Source organism: Haplochromis burtoni, unplaced genomic scaffold (assembly GCF_018398535.1).
Source record: "Haplochromis burtoni strain Fernald_Lab_line unplaced genomic scaffold, NCSU_Asbu1 Contig_335, whole genome shotgun sequence".
Lineage (NCBI taxonomy): Eukaryota > Metazoa > Chordata > Actinopteri > Cichliformes > Cichlidae > Haplochromis > Haplochromis burtoni.
This window is the reverse complement of record NW_024582696.1, coordinates 48,081-65,358: the sequence shown is the minus strand read 5'-3', so window position 1 is coordinate 65,358 and position 17,278 is coordinate 48,081. Positions and strand designations below refer to the sequence as shown.

Here is a 17,278-nt window from a genome sequence, read left to right as displayed (position 1 = left end):
TCTATTTGCAATCGTTCCCCAAAGTGCAACTGTATTGTTGGACCACAGTCATTTTTAATTAAGACAATACAAGGAGAAAAAAAACCCCTCAGGTTGTAGCATATCAGCTCAAGTGTTGGTTATATCTCCAGCCCCTTTCAGACATGCACTAGAGAATGCCCTAAAGAGCAATAACAAATACACATTGACACTTTGTTCCGGACCTGATTCGCAGTAAAACATTCCTCGGCGATGCACGTGTGCCGCGGGCCTCCGTCACTGCTGCGGGTGTGTCTGAATGAAATCGAGAGGAATATTAACAGGAAAGTGGCTTACGTTTGAATGACAGTGCAGTCGCTTAGACACCAATGTCACATATCCCATGTCTGAAAAGGGCCTCAGTGTTATAAAAGGTACTGAAGAAATAATCCAAAACAGCAGCTACTGGTGGCAATGATAGGTTAGGAATCAGACTCTGCAGATTAGGGCTGCACCCAAATACTCGGATATTTATTCATCGTGTAGGTGGAACTTTTTTCTTTCTCAATGTGGAAAAAACACAAACCCATAAGATCTGAGCTTGAGTGCACAGCATCTGACTCTCAGCAGTGATTGTCATGCTTTAGTTCACCTCACTGCTGCTAATTAGTGACTTTCATACCTATTTAGCAAGTAAAAAAAAAAACCTATGAAAAGTACTGGTTTGCAATGGAGCTCTAGCTCCCATTGTTGTCCTGCTGTTCATTCTCTCTGCACAGCACCTGTCAGATGATGCTTTAGTTATAAAATTGTCAACTACTCACTGCTGATTATCAAGGCTTCAAAGAAAAACAAGATATAAAGGGCAGCCCTAATAATGCAGGTACTTGGATAGTCTGACTTCTCCAGCACTCATCACATGAAATAAAAAGAAATTAAAGGGGAAAAAAAAGCAAACTGCACAATTGCTGTGCTTTGTTTTCTGTGATTAACAGTTTCTGGGTAAACAGAATGTGTGGTAACAGACACAGAGGGGACATCCAAAGCTGCGACAGCACTGTGTCCACAGCCATGTCTGTGTAGGTGGTCCACTTGGTTGGAAGGCTTAAACTTTTCACTTTCCCAGTGTTTTACTCTTGCAGAAAGGTTGCTGCTGCACCGCTTTAAAACACTCGGAATGCAGCGGTCTCTTCCCTCCATAACGGGGTTGCAATGAGTGAAATGAAAACCATCTGAAAACTAAAGACCGTAATGAGAGGTAGGACGACTGTGTTTCAGTTTCTGGTCATTCTCACAGTGAAAGTCAATTCCACCGAAACCCTCCACCACACACCCTCTACACATACTGTATATGAAAGTGGGCAGTAGTGAGAGGGGGTGCTAAATGGAAGTTTGAGTCAATGCAGCAGTCTGCCATGTCAATCGCCACTTCAAAGGTCTTCGCATTCCAGGAAATGGGTCCTCTGCAGCACTTTTACATGGCGCTCGTAGATTTTGAGGGCAGGGCCGAGTCGGATGGACAGCCCGGTCAATACGTCACTACGCTGCATCAAAAGAAGAGACTTCCCATCAATTTCCTGCAAAAGAGGGAAAAGAATTTAATTAGAATTACGCTTGGGTTTCTAAAGATATGCTTTGAGTATTTAACCCAACGGCACCATTCTTCAGTTTTGAACAGTGCAACAGACTCATAGTGTATATACAGAGCCTCTAAAAAAATAATACATTAGAACAAAATCCATGAAGTGATGGAGTATGTTAGGTTTGACTCTGATGTATGAGCAATGCTCTCTGTAGCAGCTCTGTACCACTGCACTAACCTGTGTTCGAAAAGCGACAGCCTGCTCGGGAAATCCTGCAGCTGAGAAATAACTGGCCACATCTGCCACAGTCCACTGCAACAAGTTCTGGCTCATCTTCTCCTTCTTCACAGACCTGGTGGATTACAGGATTTAAAAATAAATCAAGAAGAGTCACAAAACCTCAATATGGCATCTGTGTGCAGGTAATGTCTTGTTTTGTTTCATTTTCAAGCTTTTACATGACCCACAGGGTAGTTTACTATAATTATTTTAAGTGCTGTCCCTCAGCAAAGGTGAACTGATAATCTGGACAATTTGCCAAAAAGTGTGGGCCAAACACCGTCAAGGACTATCTGCATGCTGAGCTGAGGCTGGCAGATTAAATGGCTGACAGGTAATTATGGCTAAATGCTCAGATCCTGCCAGTTGCTGTATTTTGTATATATATATATATATATATTATATCTATATATATATCTATATATATATATATATATATATATATATCTATATTATATATATATATATATATATATCTATATATCTATATATATATATATATATTATATATATCTATATATATATATCTATATCTATATATATATCTATCTCTATCTATCTATATATATCTATCTATCTATATCTATCTATTCTATCTATATCTCTATCTATATCTCTATATATCTCTTCTATATCTATCTTATCTCTATCTTTATCTATATCTTATTTATATCTTATCTATATATATCTATATATATCTATTATATATATATCTCTATATATACTATTATCTATCTATCTCTATCTATCTATATATATCTATCTATCTATATATATATATATATATCTATCTATCTATTCTATCTATCTATCTATCTATCTATATCTATCTATCTATCATCTATCTATCTATCTATCTATCTATATCTATCTATCTTATCTATATCTATATCTATATCTATATATATATATCAGGATACTCACACGTCATCCACTTTACCACCATTCAGAAGATTGTCATCAGTTGCTGTTAAGGATGATGTGTCTGCCTTCTTAAATGTGCCTGTTGACAAACAGAAATCACTTTATAATAAATGTAAAAATTCCTCAAATGCAGATGATATCTGCATCGACCGCAGGGCAGCTCATTCATAAAAAGTGAACTGAACCTGAGCTCTTATGAGTAACAAACAGAAAAAAAGAAAAGTCTTAAAATGAAAAACAGAGCTCTAACTTATCTTCTTCAAGGAAAAAAAAAAAAAAAAGCAGCTCCAGTTTTAAATGTGCAAACTCATTCCGCTGATATCCAGCAGAGCGATGTTGGACCAGCTTCTTGTAGTCATACTGGGTTGTCTGCAGTTATGGTATGTTTTTCTATTAGAGCTGCTTCACACCTCAGTAAGGTGAGGGCTCGGTGAATGAGTGTTGATACATCCCCTTATTACACCGGACCACTTTCACAGGATGCTGGCATGCCTGCTGTCATACACATGATGCATGACGAGGACGCAGCCATGTTTTAGATGGGTACCGCTCCTCCAAGGCAAACTCCATGCCAGCTTTGCCACTGTGCATTGTAAGTGTGCAATGTCTCACTTAGGAAAGAAAAATGCAGGTTTCACTTTGATATTCAGGCATGAGTAAAGTCACTGACAGATCCCTGAAGTAATAAAACAGAGAAGAAAATAAAGTAGGGATCTGCAATGATCACTTTTAGATAAAGATTGGAGACATTAGATCCTGGCTAAGCCCATTTCAGGATTAGTTAAATTCAGATTTAGATGACACCCCACACATATGCAGTTTATATCTATGTGTCAGATTTTGTATTACTGTAGGCATCGGTTAACAGCTGGCTTGCAATGTAGCTTATTGGGTATTTAGCAGTAAGAACTACCATGGTCAATTTGAGGTGTTTTACCTTTAGGTTTCTCCCTGTAAACACAACAAACTACATTCATTTTTACACACTAAAAACCTCCACTAGCATCTACCAAGAATGGAAGCCTCTGTCTCTTCTGGACAGAAACTTTAACCCTAAAAACTGACTCAGATCCTTAGTAAATCTGAAAGTTCACTGTTTCCCGCAAACACAGATTTACTAGGAATGTACCAACATATCAGGTTCACCTAATGATCGCCATGGGCCTAGATGACTTAACAGTGGTGGTGAAGAACATATATTTGTCATTTAACATCTTTTTGTTTTGCTGGCTAAGTCTCAAGTTAAAGTGATAAAAGCTGAAAGACTTTAAAACGAGATTTCTGTGTTTTGCCCACCACAAAGGATGGAATAAATGTAATCAAATTTAAGGAAGAATGAAAATAAGAGCCCACAAGATATACCTGAATCATTAATTGATTATGTGGTGGTAATGTAGTCATTTTTCTTCATATCATGCATCTGTGGACAGTCTAAAAATCCCATCTCTTCAAGTCAGTCCTGACAAAGTGTTGCAATGACCTCTAACTAGATTGGGTACTAGCTGAACAGCAGGTAGCAGCACACGCTTGTGAAGCAGTCAAAAGATCGTAAGCAATGCTGAAGGCAAGTACTGGTACAAAAAGCCAAATAACAACCAGAATGGAGCCTTTATGCCCATTATGTTGACATTTAGTTAACCTCCTTAAGTTCCCTTTCTATTAGAAACCATGTTCCAAAGTGAGAGAACGATTCGGTGGTCAAGCTTTGCAAAAGAGATAGAAGCTGCAAGCCTGCTATACAAACACAAACAAACAAGAGAAAACTATGTAACTCACAGTTGTCAGATAGCAAAGGCAGTGTTTGTGATCTCCCATTAGAAGCATTCCTGGTCTCATCCTGCTGGTCAAACATGAGAGAACAAAGATGAATTCAACATGACAATGTCAGGTAGGAAGCAGAGGGATCAAAGAAGCAGAGGACAGATACAGATGTTAGTCACAAAAGGAAAAAACAGGCCCTTACCGGCCGTGCTGCTGAGTCTGGCACCAACTGGTCAGACGAGACGCTTCTGTCCTCCACCTTGCTTCCATCATCTTTCTTTACGTTGTTTACAGCGCAGGGGGCAGGAGCTACAGACTGGGCCGCTGGCTTCATGGCCACTGCTAACACAGAGTGGGCCAATTAACACCAATTATACGCTGATTATCGTCCACATCTGACCTGCCAAATTCTACTTAGTCTAATAGGAGAAATTTATGACAGCCAAATGGATGAATGCGCCTCAGACTGGATCATCACTAAGCTATGAGAATATATTATTTTCCCCTGCATCTCTGTGTCTGGCTTACATTACAGTTGTCACTGTCAACATCCCACAAATAATTACACAGGTGTTTAAAAGCTCCCATCGACTTCTTTCATATCCAGCGCAAAGCTGAGCGTAAGCTTGCACATAAACTGATATTAGAGTGCTTTGTGCGCACGTTGCTCTGTGTGTAGCACCGTGAATACCTTTGTCTCTCTGCATTCCTGGGTGCTGGCGCTCTGCTGGGCAGACGGCAGAATCATAAGCCCAGTCATTGTGTGCAAGGGCCCTGGGGCTGGAGGGGGGCAAGGAGTTGGGCCTCTCACCAGCCTTCTGGAAAGAGGCACAGTCCAGAGCGGAGCCAGGGCTGCACCCGGGGCCGGGCCTAGCGCCAGAGGGAGAGCAGGGAGCAGAGACAGCTCGCACGGGGGCACAGTGCACAGTGGCATCTTCATGTGTGTGGCTGGGTGAGGGTCTTTCCTGCCCATCCCGGCTCTCATCGCCCCCCTCCTCGTCTGCATTGCTGTCTGTGTCCATAGCTATAGAGGTGTCAGCCTGGAACACAGGAGCAGAGGGGGAAACGTGATTTCACATTTGCACAGAAGCTTTCTAGATGTTTCTAAATCTTCATTTGGATGAGAGGGGACAAAAAGCAGGAAGAGACATCAAGTTGTTATTAGCAGCAACTTAAAAAAAGCTGCTGAGCCCGACAAGGTTGTAAGGTATTGTTGGGAACACTGAGAGGCACTGATTGTAGGCTGAGGGTATCACATGAAGGCAAGCTCGTACTGATGTCGCAATTTGACCGCGGTGGTGGTAAATTATTGCCTTTGAATGCCTCCGTCCCTTTCCGCGGTGCAGCGTTCACTCCGCAGAGTGCGAGCCCTCCCGTCACAAACAACCGCTGCATTAAAACATTTAAACACAATCTTGTCTTTTCTTTTTTTCATGGCAGCTAAGAGTTCTCACGAACGCACACATTCCTTTCGCTGGAGCGGTTCGACGACGGCGCCCCGAGTGAAAAATCACGCCGTGTGCGACTGCGTGTCCGAGACCCAGCAGTCGAGCACATGAGCGCACGAAAGCCCGCCCCGCTCCTGAGGAAAGAGCCGCTTGAACGGCATTCAGCCGTCGCACTGCATTTCTCACAACTTTCACCGAGGCACGGTCACAAAAACATAACGCCCCTGGGGATCTCAGCCCAACATGATTTACATCTCGGCTCACAAACACTCAGAGCCGCCGACGTACTCTGTGCGTCCCCGTGTTTTTTTTTTGTTTTTGTTTTTTTAAGAGGCCTACTTGATTGATAATTTTAACACGCGAGAGCACAAAAGGGGCCGATGGGAGGCGTTTTTTGTTCATGCTCTTGTTGTTTTTCCTCAAATTTCCTCCAAAGTGCGCATGGAGTTGGGAGACGCGGTATAGACCTTGTTTTTGTGTCTGTGCTCTTTTTGTAAATAAGGGAAATAGTCAAATGAAATAAAAACAGAGAGCTTTCCAGGGCCGAGCCGCTCGCTGCACGGCGGACCAGTCGGAGATAAAAGCCGAGCTTTAACTCGACGGGCAGCCCTCCGATCAGAAAGAGCAGCAGACGACGCGATTACCAGTCTACTTTGACTTTGCGTCGGGTCAACGATTTACAGCAAAAGCGACTGGACAGAAAAGAGTCACACGAATGAGTCCGTTATCGGACACGTCACTGTCTACATTTGACCCCCTCGTATGCTGGCAAAAGCTGGTTAACACCCCGCAGAGGGGTCTGTTCAAAGCATTCACGCATAGTCGGTCTTGTAGCAACACACACGCCTTTCACAGAACAATTTGATCTCGGCTTAACCCAAATCGGACGGGCGCATCCGCCATCTAGCGCCGGACGAACAGTTTGCGGTCGCTTTATGTTACTTCAGCTTTCTGCCGGCTCTTGCATATTTCAGAGCTTTGTGGTGCTGATTTTCCTCCTAAAATACTGTCGGCGCACAGCTGGCAGACACAGAGACGAGATGTCGCCACTGTACGGGACGTGATGAGCAATAAAATTAAAAACCAACAACAACAACAAAAAAAACAGCTAACACCACGACGTTGGACGTGACCGGGCTTGGCAGTGCGTCCGATAATGGATCTAGGGGTTCGACTTCAAGCACTGCGTCGGCAATCGTCCATCGCTCGAAGAAGAAACGCAGTTTGGTGAAATGAAGTGATTGCACCCACAATGTAACTACTTTGTCACCGCTTGCAGTCGATTTTGTGTCTGTTTTAGCACACTGCACATTGCGATGGGCATATTTTGAAGTATAGACCGAGGCTAACGGTGGAAATCTAGCCATGGGCGGTCAAAAATATGATTGAGGACACGGCTGTAGCGACACTGTTTACAACAGCGGGCCCCGTTTGTTTCCCTGGCATAAAACAACCAAAAATGCAACAATGACCCACAGTCCCCCCGTCAGGTTCCTACATTCGCAGTGTTTGAGACTTTTTTTCCACCCCCCTCCTCCTCCTCCTTCACCCACTCCCACGTTGACAGAGAATGAAGAGACACACATCCAGACTTGCGTTTCGAAATAAAATTCCCACCAGCGGGGCACAGTTTTCATGCCATTATTATGAAAGTGCACTTTTCTCAACTTCCGGGCTACCTCAACTGTCATTGCGGAACCTTAACAGCACCCCCCTCCCCCTCCCTCAACGCCGAGTTTGGGGCTTGAAAAGCGCTTTCTGCTACCGATAATGGAGGCTCGGGTTGTTGCGGACGAACAGGACGGTTCAACTTTTCCCCGTCCCGTGTTTGCGCTTTCACGCCGTCCATTTAAAGCGCTTTTAAACTGTCGCGCTGTGTAAAAAAGAAAGAAACAAATTGTGCCACACGCTCCCTTCACGCGCACCTTCAGTTTTTTTCTCTTTCCCCCTCCCCTTCTCCACCTCGGCAGCGCTCGAGCGAGGTCCAACCGCCGCTCCCCGTCTGCGGCAGTTTCGGGTGCACTTGCAAATCACTCCCCTTCACCGTCCCCCTCCACTCCCTTACACACTCTCACACACACGGCAAAACATGTTTTATTTTTACACACCAAACAGTGGTCGTTCAATCCCCCCACCTGTTAATTTTCTGTGAGGTGACATGACAATGAAAACGTGCCTCCTAGCATCAGCCTCCACATACCTCCAAATCCTCCTCGTCCTGGTCAGCGGGACCGAAAGCGCTGTCCCCGTTGCTCAAGTCGGAGTGACTAGCTTCTTCCACGGCGCTCCTTCTCGCAGCCGCTGTTAACGACACATCTTCTTTTTTTCTGCTTCTCCGCTGAACCTTGGCGGCGTTTCGGTACGAAATGGAGCCCTTGTAGTTAACTTTCAGCACGGTCTGTTCTTGGATCAGTTTTTCCAGTTCTGCGCAGGTTCGGTCGGGCTCGGACCCGTGTCGTCTCCGGACCATTCGGCAAATCCTCTCCAAGTCCGGCCGGGCTTTTCGAGACCGCAGCGAGTCGATAGTGTCCAGAATCCACTCGCGGTACTTGGATTCAGACATCTTTTCTGCTCGCTTGCTTTGCTCTCTTTTTTCCCCGTTTTTTTTCGTGCCTCAGTGCGTCAACCTTGTGCGTTACACACGGTGATTTTCGTGAGCCGCGGTCCGAGCCCTACTGAGAAGCGGAAACCTCGCTGTACGCCTCCTGCGTTTGCGTTTGCGCTTAAGGTGGAACGAGGGAGTTAGAGCGAAAAGTTTTACTCGAGAGGCGTTTTTAAGGTGGAATATGCAGTCCTGAACGGGAACGAGCGCCCGCACTCGGTATTAAGTGTGGTCCAGTTGGTCGGAAAGGTAGCTTTTTGTTTATTGTTTAAGATTAACCCAAACTGGCAACAACTATTATTATTAGTATTATCGTTCAACCCTTCATTAGAGTAAACATCCTGTCACGGAAATAATTCTTAACACGTGATCCAGTCCTTCGCCTAGCTTCGCAAAATCAAATCAAAGCCACAGACCAAACTGAGACGCCCCCTCGATGCCTAAATCTTAAGTAAGAAATAAGCATTGCACAACCAGGCAATACATATATTTTATAAAAAAAAACAACAACAACAACAACAACAAAACCCACAAATTACATACAAGCCGTGCAGCCATCTAACACTAAGTGATCTGAATATACAAATGATTGTCAATGGTACATTCTCCTTTAGATTTACAGTACAGTGGAGGAGTCTTGAGCTTCCCTTCACGTTTTACCTAATATTTTGCTGGGAAAGTGGTAAAGAGATTAAGCAACTTATTGAAACATGTCCATACTATTTGGTATGACCACCTTTATTTGTCAACAAAGCCCAAACTCTCTTGTAAGTCAGGAATAGTTCTCCAGGCTCCCCGAAGGACATTCAGAGCTCTTCTTTGAATAATGGCTGCCTTCTTGTTCTGTTCTCTGTGCAAATGATCCCACGTTGCTGGCTCTGAGAAGGCCAGTCCAGGACTGACAGTGCCCCATTGTGTATTTTTCTGTCCAGGTATGCTTTTACTGTATTAGCAAGTGCATTTGGGTCATTGTCATGTTGAAATATAAAGCCACTATGCTGACCAGGTGGTATTGCATGGTGGATTAAAGTCTGATGGCACTTTCTGCATTCATAAGAGCCCCCCCAACACCTCTGGCTGAAATGCAGTCTCATACCGTGGCAGAGCCTCCATCACGTTTTACAGATGGTTGCAGACACACACTGTTGCACTTCTCCCCTGACCTTAAGTGGATTCATCACTCCTTAAGAGCTTTTGACACTGGTTTTCAGTCCAGTTTTGTGTAAGTTGGCATACCTCAGGATTTTCTCCCCGTTTCCCTTCCGTAAGAATGGCTTCTTGACAGCCACCCTTCCACTGAGACCATTTCTCCTGAGGCTTCAGTGAACAGCAGATGGATCGACTGAAGAGCCAGATCTGTCTCTAAGGTCAGGTCTTTGATGGATTTTTTTCTTATTACTTAAGGATATGACGTTTTAGATATTGTTCATCTGCTGTAGATAGTCTTTTAGCCCTGATACTTCTTCTATTAGCCTCAAATTTAAGACACACGGCTCAGAATTTTGAGATATGCCAAGTTTTCAGCTAGTTGCCCTTTAAGAATCACCCTCTTGGTGCACAAATACTACCTTATGCTCATCAAACTGTGTTATCTTTGGCATTTTTCATAAATGTAACAAAAAAAACATGCTTTTGCAATATTGCAACAAGCTGCCTGTTAGTAACAAAGTGCCTAAAGACAATTTAAAAAATGGTTCTTTGCTAAGCTGTCTGTGTAGCCACAACACAGGTTCATCCCTCGAGTTATGTGCATTTTTTAATGCTTGAATGATTCATAGGTCAGTTTGAAGACTCTTTAAAAAAAATAAAAAAAATGAGTGAAAAAGCAGCCAAAAAGCCAAGAGAACTTTTGCTCAAGAGCACTTCATTGCAATTTGTTAAAGTTTGGCTCTTTGGAAGCAAGATATAAAGAAATGAGGGGTAGCACAGGGATTTTACACAGTACTGCACCACCACAAAAGCTGTTTCAGTGATTTATAGTTTTTACATTATAGCTTACAGTATATATGTAAACGTACATCTTGGTAAGGTTTTGGGGTCACCAGCTGCTGCCTCATAATGTCAAAGCACCTTGTTAATGTTTCTGCACCATTTCGTGAAAAGATATCCTGATTTGGTGGCGGAGAGCATTGTTAGTTTATTAATCTCCTGTAGGCGTTAAACTAAGTCAGGAGTCTCTCAGCCCATTCAGTGACCCTTTCTGCATTTTAGATAGGGTGGGGTCCTTGTCATCCTGAAAGAAACCACCCCCGTTTCATCATGGGATCACTTAGGACAAATCTGTATTGATTTAAAGTGACCACTAGCCCCTAAGAAGACATCATAGGCTCAAACTATGTCACCCACAGCTTAACAAAGTCACCAGATACCCTCAATGAAAAGGTCAAAGTTTAAGGTTTTCATTTAATTAGTCACTCATCTGCATGTTCTCCATATTTACAAATATGCACTAACATTTTTCTTAATGTAATGTAATAACAGATTTACTCCATGGCTTTGTATTTTTTTTAATGGAAATAGTGCATTCATAATGATGGCTCAGATTTCTAGGCCTTTAATACGTGCAAACATATGCGGACCACTGGCCAAATTGCCCACTTTATTTTACACAGCGAGTCATTCCAATAGTTTTTCATTTGTGATTTGAGGCTTTTCATTATTTGGAAATTCTGAATCCCTTACTCCTTCGCAGATTGCTTTAATCTTTAAGAAAACAACTCACAATTTTTTTCTCCCCTCCCTCAGTCAGTGGGAAAAGCTTCAGCTTGAGCTTCTTGAAAAAGTTCCATGGTGGATTATTGTGGCCAATATGCAAGCCATTAAAAACAGAAACGTTATCTGAGGTCCTATTATAAAAACTCAGCATCTGAAGCATGCAGAGCAACATCTGGATAGGCCAGACTTGTATGGAGAACAAAAAGCTCAGCTCTTTGGTCATATTTACTGGCGATACATATATAGATCTATAGATATCTATACATATATATATTCAGAGAAAGAGAGAGGGAAGGAATTGCACTGATGAAAAGAACACCTTGGGGCTGGGGATATTGTGCTTTGGGGTGGTGTCACAGGAAACATTGCATGGATAAAAGGGAAGAAAAAAAAATTTCACTGCCTATCAGCAAATTCAGGATGCAAATGTCATGCGATCGAGCCAAGGAAGTGCAACTGAAAAAGTGGCCGACTTCTGCAAGACGACAGCGATCCACACATGAAACCCAAGCTGAAGCTTTTAACAGCACATGCCCACAAGTACTTTTTATTTCATTAAATAAATCAAAGTGGCAGGAGTGCATTAACATGTGGAGAATTCATTTTTGATGCGCGTTTGCTGCAGGAGTCGTATTTATTGGTCTTCAGTTCAAAAATCAACAAAAATATGCAATTCGCCGCAGGGTGCCAAACCCTTTTGCATACAACTGTATGACTTATGCAGATAGATGCAAGTGAGGAGGAGGAAAGAAAGAAAGAGGGGGAAGAAAAAATAAAAGAGTGCACTATGGTTGGGGTTACATTTGGAAAAGGGGTGCTGGGAGCTGGTTGGTAACTGACACCATACTGTGACAGGATGAACACAACACTGCATTATTCAATTGCGCCTGCTATCCTCTTAAAGGATTCACAATAACAGACAGGACGGTGGAAATACAGCATCTGCCATCACCTATCGGCATGTTTATTTGTCTTATCCAGCTGTTACCCTACAACTGCTTTCTGCGAAGTGAAGAGAAAGTTTACATATAACCCAGACATATTAGTCTTAACAAGTAAAACTTTATTGGAATGATACATTTTGCAAAATATTACTTTATGTATATATATTTTTAACATACTCATTGTGTTCTAAGGGTATCTGTCAAGTTCTCCAGAAGAGGGTAAGATAGTTAAGACTGTCGAAGGCAAGGATATACAGTATTGTTTCCCAAAAGGTACAATAGACTACACAATCACTGTACCCAGGTCATGAGGAGAAAGATTAATGTTGTTTTTGCTTTTTTTTTTTTCCCCTCTCTTTTTCTGAAAATACAATTAGAAAATATGAACGCAAAACATCTCAGATGTAAAAAGTGTTATGTTTGAAAGAAGTGTGTGTGGAAACTTGATGAAAAGAGAAGGCAGACGGGAGAAAAAAAACCTTAAGTAGCACAGAGCAGTTGATAGCTGATAGAAAAGTGACAATACGTCTTGTATTGTAAAGAAAAAACAAAGTGTGATGCTTCGGTGTCTGAAGTGGATCAAGTGGCGTTGCCTTCTACCTGTCGACGGTTTAGTCATCGCTGGGTAGAAAGGCATTACATGTGGCCTCTTCAAAACATTACAGTGTGTATTAAAGGACTCAAATATTTAGCACAAATGAACTGTGTGGCCTGTGCTTCACTGTGTTCAAAAGGCTGGACAGCTTGGTTAGTGAGCAACTTTACTGTTTAGTGTGATGCTCAAACAAATCCCCCGAAAAAAGGTTAACCAGCAACCAGACCGTTAGCTGTGGAAACAGTGCTTTTTCAAACATGTCTAAGGCCCAGAGGGAAGTCTTCTCATTGGGCTGCTTTACCACGTGCAAGAAAAACCAAACCTGCCAACTAAATGTATTTTTAAAAAAAAGAAAAAGAAAAAGAAAAACCCCACACACATCAGGTTTCCAAACAGCACTGAAACTTCTCCATTTCAAGACATTCTCAAAAAAAGGGAAAAAAAAAAGAAAAAAAAAATCATCCTGCGATTGATCTCAATCGTATTAAGACACTGCCAAAAATGATCACTCAAGCCAACTGAAATCAACTGGAGCCAAACCCCCCCCCAAAACATTCTAAACATGTCACGTTACACGACTGTATGACAAAGAGCTCGATGCACATCAAACAGTTCACAGAAACTTTTCAGTGAGATGGACAAGGTCTAGCACCTAAGGCCTATGTATGGATGGCAGGTGGGCGACAGCGTTAAGTCCTTCAATGAACCAAAACATTGTGTTCACTCAACAAACCAGCAATAAGATTTGGTCTGCGATTGTCTTGCATCCATGTAAAGAAACTTGGCAAAAAAAAAGCTTTAGGTTTGCTTCCTTGGTTTTAATTTGTTACAGAGAAAGCTGGAAAAAATAAAAGAAACAAAACACTCCCAAACCCAACAGTTCAAAAAAGAAAAAGAAAATTGGTTGGACTGTAAATCTATGAAGGTGTTGCATGTAGGGAGAATTACAAAAAGGGGAGGGGTGGGGCAAAAATGTCAGGGAAGAGGAGAAGCACAACCCCGGTGACAATTATCTGCAATCTGCTGCCCTACAACTGAATAATGACTCAAACCCAGAAGAACTTTGACGCATTTAACTGGGTCTTGTTCCCAATCCATCTTCCAATAGAGCATTGACTGTCCTTTTTAATGTTAAACATTATTCGTGATCTCAGGTACCTCGGCATGAGCAAAGCACAAAGCTCTGCCGTCTTTCTTTAAAAGTGATATTGTACAAAAATAACATGCACATGTTGTTGAAACCTTTTGCTACTGTTTTGCGTATTAAAATCCACCACCATCAGTCACATACAGGAAACTGCATTTTTCTCAGTTTGCAAATTTGGCAGAATTTATATAATATCTGTTTATTTATAAAATCTTAAAGTCAGTTTCACAGCTATGAGACATAGACATATGTTGAAAAAAGATGGATATTTCATGTTCTCTATCTTATATTTATATATATCAATATACATGTATAAATGTACTATGACTTAAATAAACAATAGTCAGGAGTGTGACCACAATGTTAGCTGCTGCTAAATCACAGCTTTTTAAACCCACCCGTGAGCACTAAATAACACACAAGCACAGAGATCGACATAAAAAGGACAAAATGATCACTGATAGGATTTTTTTTCCTTTTAAAATGCTCTAATAAATTCAGCTAAGAGAAAGACAGACTTAAATGCAGACCTCATGTTTACTTCCCGCGGGTCCCTAAACGAGCAGGACCGCAGTGAAGTTTACTGTGATAAATCATTTTCACTCTGATCAAAGAAGTCGCCGCTGCTTCAGCGGCAAGCAGCAGAGTGCATCATCTACCCAATAATCATGCCACATTGAGCAGACAAAGGCAGGTGCAGAGAGTTTTTCAAGCTTTCAACCAAAACGGGAACGAGGGCCACCGCCACCGTAGCCAAAGCTCTGCACCAACGCTTTTGACACAGTTTTCCAACCAGTTGGCATTATGATAGGCACTGCTGTTGGACTTGGTATTGCTTGGACAGATTCGGGATGGAGAGGTGGAGAGGAGACTGGGGGTGGGGAGGAGACAAGATACAACGATCACTCTTAGAGAAGCTTGAAGAGAGGGCCCGCTCAGGGGGAGGAGGGAAGAAAAAAAAAAAAAAAAAAAAAAAAGAGCTTTAGCAGATTCAGTACCTTAACAGAAAAATCAATGCCTCAACCTGCAGAGACTGAAAACATGTCATTTACACCATCAGAAAGAAACAAATCTAGCTGAACAGCCACAACCTATGCCTGTTCTTGTCAAGCCCCTGGCACAAAACACAAGAGGGATAAATAAAGTGTAAAGGTAACAGTTGAGAAACAATCAAAAAGGCAACACTGCTGGTTCTGTTGGATCTTTTATCACTTTGCCTCCGTCTTTCCATTTGGGGGGTGGATTTTACATCGTTTTCCTCATCACATATAAGCAAGTTATCAGTCCACTTCAGTGCTTTCTGTCCTCAGACCCCCTTTAACTTTCTAAATCCCTGCCTCTCTCTCATAATATCACCACCGTGGTTGGTATCTAGAACTCAGCAAACTCCTTTGCACACTTCTCTGTGAAGGAGACTCTGATTTCTTCTTCATCGTAGTCATCAAAGTTGCTTGTATCACCAGGGCCTTTGCACTTAGGAATAAAGGGAGCTTCCACCTGGAACGCAGATGGGAGACAGACGCACAGACAAAGCGGTTAAAGTGTAACTTCAAATGCAGTATTCGATGAAACACTCCTACATTGATATCTGTGAACACCCTGCAGGACCATCAGTGTAATCATGTACTTTCCCAGATGCCCATATTTGAACTTAGGCTGCTTGATTAAGGCAAAAAAAATGCCATAATTCTGGTTATTCAGCACAATTATTCATTCAATTAACATTAATCAGTTATTTGTCTTTTTGCAGGGAATCCACATTAGCCTTAATCAAACTGAAAAACAAATAGAGGTGAGGTGGTGGGGGGGACAGGTTCACCTGTCTGTGGTGTCAGGTCTACCTATAAAGGCAGCTGCCCTTAACATACGTTTTATGCAGAGCTATTCAAACTTTGTAAAATCCTTTGACAACTTTAACTGTGAATTAGGAATTAAAAGCTCCAACTCAGGAGCTCAAACTTGTATTTGTATTCATATTATACTGACAAAGGCTGAACATGGGTTTTCAAATTAGGCGCAGTGCTTTTGTTTTCTGCAGAATCCACTTTTTGCATGAAGGAAAGGGGAAAGTACTAAAACCTTTGCATATTTTTCCCCATTAACCTCCACTGAAATACCCTCTGTACACAGGCAGAACACAGGGAAATTATCCCCAGTCACAAAACACACCTAAGCTGACCGAAATCTCATTAAAAGCAGTTTCGTTTTTAAGGAAAGAATGTAATAAGGAATTTTCTCCATTCCTTCAATTGTAAATACGAAGAAACACTTATAAACATTAACTGTATATAAAAGATGGGTGTAGCTACCATAGTGACAACCATTGTTTGGAGTATTTTTTTTTTTTTTTTTTTACATTGCCATGTCAAGAGGTAGCATCGCTCTAAAGCAGCCCCTGCTTTTTTTTTAATATTACTATAAAAGTCATAATAATGTACAAAATGATCAACCATGTGATTGCCATGTTCTATAAGACATGAAACTAGTGATTGAGACCATAAATTCTCAATCATCTGTCATTTGCCCACAGATTTAAATACAATCACTACCTATTGGTCATTAGAAAAACAGCTGGTCTGAGGGACTTTTACCCCGACTCGTTTTTTCAGACCCCAGACTGTGTTTATATTTATGTTCACATTCCTATTGCATGAAAGCTGGCCTCTTACCTTCCTCTGGTAGATGGCAATCCAGTCGGTGGTGGCAAACCACTTGTGGCCCTTGATATCATTGACTCCATTCCTGAGGTTGCCAAAGCGCTTGGTCAGGTCCACTTGCAGCAAATTTCTCAACAGATCTTTCAGGTCTGAGCTGAAGTGGGAAGGAAAGCGAACCTGCAAACCACAGAAAGCAATCAGAGTCTTGTTCGGAGTGTGTTCTCAGGCACGAGGCTGATCATTTGGGGGGAAAAAAATGTCTTATTGTGACTTTTCTGACGTAAGAGTTCAACTTTAGAAAATTAAGCTAATTCAGTTAAAGTTTAACTGAAGTGTAATAACCATTCATGGCTCTATATTCTCATGCAAGGTTGAAATTGTTTTTATATTTGGTTTGGAATAAACTATTCATTCCTTCCTCGTATAATCACTTAAATACACTGCGAGACTCTAGACCTTCAGGTGGAAAAATCACACCCACCAACATGTCTACAGAGAAGGCGCTCTAGTGGCTGTTTTCAATTTTCCATGTCATGTGCATTTCTCAAAGCAGATACATTTATATTTTAATCAATCCTGCTACACTTGTATTTTTATTTTTTATTCCTATTTATTCTATTTATCCCCTTCGTATATTTTATTTATATTGTCTCTGTATTTTTTAT

At 41.8% G+C, this 17,278-nt stretch overlaps 2 protein-coding genes across 6 annotated transcripts in view; both read right to left on the bottom strand.

The window, feature by feature from the left end:
- Positions 1-518: 518 nt before the first annotated feature.
- On the bottom strand, positions 519-8,881 carry samd1a (sterile alpha motif domain containing 1a). Of its 3 annotated transcripts, none has more exons than XM_005942273.3 (7): positions 8,154-8,881; positions 5,197-5,545; positions 4,708-4,847; positions 4,521-4,584; positions 2,745-2,823; positions 1,779-1,893; positions 519-1,535 (listed from the first exon to the last, which is right to left on the bottom strand). In XM_005942273.3, the coding sequence occupies exons 1-7, from the start codon at positions 8,514-8,516 to the stop codon at positions 1,389-1,391; spliced, it is 1,257 nt and encodes a 418-aa protein (XP_005942335.1). In that variant the 5' UTR covers positions 8,517-8,881; the 3' UTR covers positions 519-1,388. The 3 variants fall into 3 exon arrangements, with proteins under 3 accessions (XP_005942335.1, XP_005942337.1, XP_005942336.1); XM_005942275.3 differs by having other exon boundaries at positions 4,708-4,844; XM_005942274.3 differs by having other exon boundaries at positions 4,521-4,581; positions 8,154-8,879.
- A 3,429-nt stretch (positions 8,882-12,310) lies between these two features.
- Positions 12,311-17,278, bottom strand: part of prkacaa (protein kinase, cAMP-dependent, catalytic, alpha, genome duplicate a) — a 22,326-nt gene continuing 17,358 nt past the window's right edge. For all 3 annotated transcript variants that reach the window (XM_005942271.3, XM_005942270.3, XM_005942269.3), the window contains exons 9-10: positions 16,626-16,790; positions 12,311-15,453 (exon numbers count right to left, since the gene is read on the bottom strand). In XM_005942271.3, coding sequence (XP_005942333.1) covers positions 15,328-15,453; positions 16,626-16,790 — 291 coding nt within the window. In that variant the 3' untranslated portion in view covers positions 12,311-15,327. The remainder of the gene's footprint in view (positions 15,454-16,625; positions 16,791-17,278) is intronic.